Source organism: Phalaenopsis equestris, unplaced genomic scaffold (genome assembly GCF_001263595.1).
Source record: "Phalaenopsis equestris unplaced genomic scaffold, ASM126359v1 Scaffold000209, whole genome shotgun sequence".
NCBI lineage: Eukaryota > Viridiplantae > Streptophyta > Magnoliopsida > Asparagales > Orchidaceae > Phalaenopsis > Phalaenopsis equestris.
The window spans coordinates 217812-226835 of NW_018164651.1; the positions used below are offsets into that span (position 1 = coordinate 217812).

Sequence of the window (9024 nt, forward strand, 5' to 3'; positions counted from 1 at the left end):
CCTGGTCTTTCATGTGTGGCTAAGTGTTTCGTTTGCTTGTGATTTCTACGACTCATTTTTCTGACTTTCGCGTTGGATTTTCTCGTCTTGTTTAATTTTCTTGCAAGTTTATTAAGATCTGCTGCAAATCATACTATGCTCGCAATATTAATCACGCAACAGTAGCAGATGCCCAGGTACGCTTTTACAATTTACCTATATCATTTTATTTTATTGCATTTTACATTTCAAGTACCTTTTATTTACCTGCGATTTGTTTATTCTCCATGCAAAACCAAAATCGAAACAAAACAAAACCAAACATTGACACCAAAACTGGGAAACATAAACTCCAATCTCAAACACTTAAACCCTGGAGCAATCGCGACAATAAGAGTTTCAGAGCTAAATTTGTGGGCAGCGCGGCGAGGAATTCAGACTGAGCAGCAAGATGATATTCTTCAGCATCATATATTCCTAGCATAATAACAACTTGTAGGACTTCGAGGTAGCTCGCTTAACGCGACATAAATCCTCACTTTCTCCTTAGGCCCCTGCACAACCATGTTGTGCAGCATAAGTCCCAACTCGCCTTAAGTTCCGAGGTTGTTGTTCGTTACAACGGAAACCCTCTTATCTCTGCGGGTTATTTACATAATCGGATATTATGCAAATATAAGTCCCAAATAATAAAATTGGCAGGATTAAACATTCAAATAACATCTTCTCTAAAATGCAGCCACATAGTAAGATAGTTTGGGAAGTCATTGAGGGTTCTCCTTAGGATCTGTGACATCCCCTACCTTTTCTTTCCTTTGAACTCCTGAAATAACTGTTCATATTTGAGTCACTCCCATTTGCTCTTCTACGTCCTATCTTGAAAACCTGAACCTTGAATTCTTGAAGACTAGAACCATTGATCATTATCGAGAGTTTTCTCAAATGACTCCCGTCATTTGGGATGTAATTAACTATAGGGGCTTGCCTCTATATGGAACTTGGAACCCAGATAAAATAAACCCTATTTAATCTTTGTATTAGACAGGGGAACTTGTCGGTCATATATAAAAGGTTCGCAGACTAAACGAATGTCACAAATCTCTTAGTTTGCAGGATTGGGTCTATCGCCGAGGTCTACACTTATCTATCGGGAGGGTGTAGTATCGCGGTATCAGACACGATTATGCAAACTATTGGACGAATGAGATCCACTTGGTCTCATTTTTCAAAAATTAAAACATACTACTTTTAAAACTCAAACTATATATATCTCTTATACTTAAATTAAATTTCAAAAATTATTTTCATATTTTCATATTTTCAAAATCTAAATCAATCCATCGAAAAAGTTGACCGACACACCCTCACGAGGTCATCTGGTCAGTAGAAGTATTATTTTATTATCCAGTTTTAAGCACCAAAAGCGTTTCGCATCTTCGCACTTATCTCCGTCACCTCCCACTTGTATCCCTTCTCGATAATCCATATAAAATTGCCACAATAATCTAAATGTTTCCAATCATCAAAAGAAATTTAAGAAAGACACTTAGGTATTTTCATAATTCATAGCCAAAAATCCAAGGAGGATTCACATGCATGCCGCCCTATAATCCTTATGTATCCAACACTTAAACTGCCATTTTGCACATTTATATAACTAATGTTTTTAACATCAAGTTGCACACACAATTTTCACATATTTCCCTTCTACTTTTTTAGCATAAGTCATAACAAAACTATCATTGTTTCAAAATTTCTGGCAAACGTAGTTATCCACTCCTTTAAAAAAAAAGGTTGAATTTACTCATTCCTCTTTCATTGTAAGTTTCTCATCTGCCATATGCATGTACTAACCAAGCAAGAGAACTGGGTAGGCTGGCCAGAAAACCGAGCAAACATCAATGAAACCAAGTAATCAACAAGGAGAACCGAGCCAACAACAAGGGAAACCCAACAAACCATCAAGAAACCGAAACAAACAGCAAGAAAACCGAGCAATCAGCAAGGAGAACCGAGCCAACAACAAGGAAAACCCATCAAACCATCAAGAAACCCTGACAAACAAGGAATCCAATCAATCAACAAGGAGAGCCTAGCCAACAACAAAGAAACCCAACAAGCCATGAAGACTCTTTTGATTTCCAAAACCATGACATGCAGTGGTCGGCCATGCTACAACAAGAGTACCGAGCATCTCACAATAAAATCAAGCAAAACAGCAAAAGCAACCAACTAAAACTTTGAGTATCCAACAAAAAAATATGTCGAGCAGCTAACAAGAAAACCGAGCTACTAAGCAGGAAAACCCAACAAACGGGCAAGGAAACCACGCAGCCAAACAAGAAAATCGAGCCCCCAAGCAGGAAAAAAACCCAGCAAACAGGCAAGGGAACAGAGTCACAAAAATGATTCGCAAATCGAGACGCACTGAAACTTATTGAAGTTTCTCAAACAAAAGGAGTTAGCAAGCTCATAGGACCTCGCAAAAATCAGGAAACTATATTCCATGGACAGCATGCAACAAGAAAAATTCTTTTATGTTTACATATCTAACTTCTAAACTTCATCTTCCGCATTTATACCACCAAAGTGTTCCATATCACATGACAAATACCACCATTTTAATTTTTACCAAAGTGAAACGCCTCTTTCTATGCATAAGACAACATATATGCAAAAAAATATTGAAGTTAAGGGGTTAGATATGTAAATACATGGCAATTGAGTGGTGAGTATGTAAATGCCCTATCTTCTGAATGTACAAGGATAGGCTAACTATTGTTTGCATATGGCTGCCATGGATTATCTTTGTTTTATATTGTGATAGCGAAATTGATAAACTTTCTACTGATCGCCTCAACTGAAATCCTTGGCAGCTGTGGATGCCCGCAATACTCCAGGCCGTATATCTTCTTCTAGTATTACTGTGTTAAAGTGTTTCTATTATTAAGAAAGTGTAGCAGCTTGAAATTCTGTGGCCATGATTTCAAACTATTGTCAATCCTACTGCCCTCTAATTGCAGCTGTATCTTTCTAAGCAAAGTTTTCTCATTCTTAATCTCACAATTGTGGGCCACCAAGGATGGCATGAGAGCGCATATACCAAAGCTTCTAGTCAAATTTTATATATAGCAAATGAAGATAAATACTCAAAACAGTGGCAGGAACCCTGAGAAAACAACACCAACAACCTTGCATTGCTCATTAAAATCTTCTCCAGTAACAAATAAAAAAAAAGCTAAAAGAAAGTTTTAGCATTAGCCATGAATCAATGCCCATTCAAGAGCAAGCATTCAATTTCCTTCATCATCAATTGACATTTCGCACATAAACAACATCAAATTCAAAGCAAAGTAATGATAGAAGAACAAGAAACAAAGAAAGAGAAAGGAGAGGGATCACTTTGCTCTAGATTTTCGGCTCTTCAAGGTTGTTTTACCTCAGCCAAAAGGAAAAGAAGTAGGGGAAGAGAAGACTGGAGCTTACCATGTGGTGGTGCCGAATGAAAAGGTAGCTCAACGTTTAAAAGGGGAAGTAGAAAGAGTTTTACCGAGCAAGGATCTCAGACTGAGAAGCCTGGGGAGCCAAGGATATCGGGAAGGAGGACGCTTAGCCAACCGAGTGTTGCGTGGAGACAAGCTCGAAGGGTCAATGCTTACCAAAGTAGGAAGCGAAGTACCATGGAGGTCTACCATCCCAGGGGGTGAAGCAGGCACAGGCTTCAGGAAGGAGAGTTTCGAGCATAGGGTTTCAGACAAAGAGGATAGGAGGTCAACGAAGGAGGAGCTGGTGAGGGAGTGCCGTGAGCGGGCCAGAGCTGCCCTTTTTTTAAAATTTCAAGTTATATGCATCAATTTCCATGTAATTCGCTCGTGCACGAAACTATAATGAAACAGGTGTACTCTTTAAGTAAGTTTGACGTTCTGGATACACTCGTGCGGTTTGTTTCGTCATCTGGGATCGTTCGGACAAATTCTTCTGTGATCGGGCCAATTTAATTTTGATTCACGTGGGACACGATGAATAACATTTGTCGATCTGATTGGAGTCGTTCAACAAGCGAAATGCCAACTGGTTTTCTCCTAGGCCACGACCAAGGTCTAGCAGAACACTCTCGACAATGAGCCGCTCGACCAGTTCGAATGGTCTCAGATTTGTCATGAGGACCGTCATTTTATTTTAAATTTGATTTTTTTTTGGTTAGTGAATTGTATATATTTGTGATAGGGTTAGTGTAGTTCCAGTGACGAACAAAATTAGAGAGTCGTCTTAGATGGTTTGATCACATTAAATGACCATCTGATGATCTGATTAGAAGAGTAGATGTTTTATATTCTACTTATATTAAAAATGTCAGAGATAGGCCTAGGAAGAATTTGGCATATTGTATAAAAAAGGATATTAATTTATTAGAATTAAATGAAATATGACACTAAATAGGATGCAATGGAGAAAAAAGATTCATGTAGCCGACCCCACTTAGTGGGATAAATATTTTTTTGTGTTGTTGTTGTTGGTGGTGGTGGTTAGTGAATTGTATGTGAATTATGGTGTTTGTATGTGTTGTGTGTGTGGGTGGTGTAAGTTTATGTGGTGTTTCAAAGATTGAAAACCCCTAAATCCCAAAAGGTCTTCCTAAGGCATCCTCAATCCCTATAGGAACTTGACCTGAGTTTCGATATGTTGGTTCCGATCAACCCAACTAAACGTTGAGGATTTGAAACTATACATAGGAGACTACAAAGAGTCAAGAGATGACTTTAATTTTTTAATTGGTGTGGGTTCCATCACTAGTCCTCTAGAAGAGTCAGCTGGAAAGTACTATGGCTAGATTCTAGGCTCTAGAGAGGGAAACAAACCACATCAAATATGAAGTCAGTAAACACGAGTTGATGCAGCCATCCTTGATAATGTTGTCATTGGCACTCACCCCTTGATGCACAGATTGCTAATCTAGATTTGCACTCCTCGATTATGGGGTGGTAGATAACAGGAGGTTAGGGTTAAGAGTTTTTACCTGCTAATCATAGGTTGCAGTTGCTTTTGTAATAATATATTTAGTTTGAGCCTAAGTAAAAAAAGCTTGAAAATCTTAGATGATTTTGCATGGCTGTAGCTAACATCTTGTCAAAGCTGAAATCCAAGGAACTATAAATCCAAACTCCAGTATGCAGTAAAGAAACCTAATCAAAATTCTCTCGTTTTTGACTTGCAGCCTATCTTCCAGGCTCCGGTATTTATACTTTTTAACTTTTTGGTTTCCAATCGTTGTAGGCTCTGACTTCTCCAACATATATTTGTACAAATTACCTGTTTTTTTTCTTCATCTAGCAAATCTCTACTTTTCTTGTCTTTTGTATTTCCTTATTTTATGTTATCCTTCGATCTCTAATATATGGCTGCCTCATGTTAGAAATGACTTGGATTGTTCTTCATGTGTTAGGCATTGAAGGTACTAATCAAGGTTTTCCTTATCTGTTTTGTCCAGGGAAACTTGATAGCTCGAGGGATAATTGAACTTTGTGATGATGCACCACCAGTAAGAAACTTAAAGCTTGACATATCATAGTCATTTATTCCTTTTCTGAATAAAAACTTGATTTTAACTGCTTGATGCTAATCTATGTGTGTTAGCAAGATGGAAAAAGCTTTGATCCAATGGTTTTAAGATATAATGCAAAAAAAAAATGAGCATGCATGCTTGTTTTTGCATAGAAGATGATTTTGGGTTATCTAATCATAGCAATTTGCAGTTGTTATCATACTTCTTGCTCAACACTTGGGCATGTATCGTTCATGAAAAGTTATTTTTCACTTTTCATGGTCAAGTGTAGAGCAACCTAAAATTATGAGATGGTTATGATTTTGAATGGTCTAAATTGATGATATAGCAATGTGTTAGGAATCATATACTTTATATCCTCAAATTTAAGTTCTCTATGTAACAACCTCTGCTCCATTACCTCACACGCACAACATCTCCACCTTGGTCTGTACCTAGGAGGATCCACCCCACTCAACAATGCCAGCTTACATCTCAACCACTCATCCTATAACTACCCTTTCTTCTTATATTCCTTTATATATCAGCTTATTGTACTGAAGTATTTACAAAGAATGTTAATAAAAAAGCTTCTTACCTTTTTCCTGTCATCTTCTTTTTCTTACCTAACATTCAAATGGTATCAGAGAACTACTATCTCAACCTACCTACCTTAGCCTGAAAGTTTCTCCATGGCTTCATCCTCCTCCAATGCCTCTTCCGGCAGCCACTCCGAAACTCAAACACACCACTCTGCCAAGCGATCCCATCCTCTCCGAACACAAATTCATCCCGAGCAACATCAGAAACCTCGTCTCAATTGAACTCACCACTGACAATTACTCGACCTGGAAAGTGGAGACTCCAATCTTTCCAATCGCTCCAGGATCATCCAACTGTAGATCGAGCTTCACAATCTCAGTATGTTGAACTAATTCATGAACCAATACCTCTCCGAAGTTAAGGCGAAGGTCGGCATCCTTGCCGTTGTAGGAGCCTCCCTCGATCCGGAAGGCATCATCCATCATACTCTCAATGGACTTCCCTCCACCTGTGACACCTTCAAAACTACTATCCATACTACTTTTCAACCAATCTCCCTCGACGATCTCTACACTCTACTCTACAACGAAGAAATCAACCTAGCAAATGAAACAACCAAGGAATCATGCACCTCCACTGATCTAACAGCCTTTCGCATACGAGGTAGATACTGAACCAACAATCCTGTAGCAAATAGGAACAAAATTGTCCCTACATGCCGCTTGAACGAGCCCAACTACAATCAAACTTGAAGCAACCGACCATTTATGGTACGCCAAATCGACCACAAACCTAGGCACGAAGATTAGTTCTGCCATGATAAATCATATCTAACACCAAAAATCCTTGTGACCAGCAATACTTACTCAAATGACAACAAATGGTACCTCGATAGTTGCACCATCGAGCATTTGACAGCTGAACTGAATTACCTCCTTTAAGCTCAAAACAATCATGGAGACAGTATCAATTCCACTGTCAATGGTCAACAACTCCCCATTGCTCAAATCGGCCAAGGGATTCTACCTACACCTCTGAGTAAGCTATATCTACCCAATCTCCAACACATTCCAAATTTAGCTTTCAGCCTCATCTTCGTTTATAAACTAACCCAAGCTAGCTCCTACTCCACCTTTTTCTCCGATGGCTACTACATCACCGACTTAAAGGCAAATCACACAATACTTAAAGGTCCTTGCATACGCGATCTCTACCCAGTGCTTCTTCCAACCACCACGCGACCATCAACAAACCTCGCTCTCATCTCTATCCAACATCTCCCGCAACTATGGCATCAACGACTTGGTCTTCCTTGGCCTAAAATGCAATCAACTATGGCCTCCAGATTTCCCTTTTTATGCATTTTCTCTAAACATTTGCATTGTAATTCTTGTAGTATTACTAAGAGCCATAAACTCCCCTTCTATGTCTCTACTTCAAAGTTCTTCTCACGCTTAGAACTAGTTCACTTGCATGTATGGGATCCTTCCCACCTTATCATTACAAGCTTATAAATACCATTTGGGTTTTATTGACAATTACACTCGCTACAAATGGATCTAACTTCTCCACAACGAGCATGAAACGACACAAAAATTTTTCCAATTCAAAACTATGGTCGAAAACCAATACCCATAAAAAAAATCAAATCAAGTCGTACAGATGGCGGTGGTGAATATATCAATCAAACCTTTTAGAACCTCACTAATCAACGTGGCATGCTACACCTTTGGTCTTACACGCCCGAACAAAATGGGGTCGCTGAGCACAAACATCGCCACACCATTGAAACCGTATGCACGTTCATGACCTCCTCTTTGTCCCCCTCCCACCTCTATGCCAATACTCTATTCACAGCATCCTACCTCGTCAATCATTTATCAGCCAAAACTACTACTTCTAAATCACCCTACGAACTACTAAACCATCACCAACCATCCTACAATCATCTTAAAATCTTCGGTTGTTAGTGCTACCCTTGGTTTCAACCATACGTCCAACACAAACTTGCTCCTTTATCAACACCATGTGTCTTCATCAGATACGCAACCTCTCAAAAGGGCTACCGTTGCCACCACTAATAAATTCTACATCTCCCATTATGTTCTCTTCAATGAACAGACATTCCCCTTCCATCAAAACCCCACCCCTCAACATCATCATCATCACCAACAACAACTCTCCCCCACTACTCTCCCCAACTTCTATCCTACCACAATACACTACACATAACCTCCTCCTTGCAGCTACCAATTTTACAAACCAAACAAACCCAAACTCCATATCCTTATTTCCTTCACCTTCCACTTAACAACAACAACAAACTAATCTCACACCTACTCTTAAAGCACAACAAACCACATCTTTTCATCCCATGCAAAAACGCCTACAAACTTGCTCCCTCAAACCAAGTCAAATATTAAATCTCACTTAGCAAAGCCAAACTGAACCAAGCTGCTACTCCTCAACTATCATTCCTGGCATTAAAATCCCAAGTTACATGGCTCCTCGTTCCACCACTACCTCATTAAAATGTCCTAGGCTGCAAATAGCCATCGTACTAAACTTAATGCCGATGGCTCCATTTCTAGTTAAAAAGCCTGCTTGGTTGCCCAAGGCTTCAAACAACAACAAAGTCTTGCTACATGTCGGTCAACTTTTCGTTTTGATTTGAAAATATGAATATGAAAATAATTTTTGAAATTTAATTTAAGTATAAGAGGTATATAGTTTAGGTTTTGAAAGTAGTATGTTTTAATTTTAAAAAAAATGAGACCAAATGGATCTCATTCGTCCAATAGTTTGCATAATCATGCCTGACACCCTGAATACTACACATTCAAAGAGAAAAGTGTAGACCCCGATAATGAGCCCAATCCTGCAAACTAAGAGATTTATGACATCCATTTGGTCTGCGAACCTTTTATATATGACCGACAAATTCCCCTATTTAATACAAA

General features: G+C 38.9%; 1 protein-coding gene across 3 annotated transcripts in view; it reads left to right on the plus strand.

Annotated features, from left to right (window-relative positions):
- Positions 1-9024, plus strand: part of LOC110023066 (palmitoyl-protein thioesterase 1-like) — a 42514-nt gene that overhangs the window by 9245 nt on the left and 24245 nt on the right. For all 3 annotated transcript variants that reach the window (XM_020722284.1, XM_020722285.1, XM_020722286.1), the window contains one exon: positions 5468-5518. In XM_020722284.1, coding sequence (XP_020577943.1) covers positions 5468-5518 — 51 coding nt within the window. The remainder of the gene's footprint in view (positions 1-5467; positions 5519-9024) is intronic.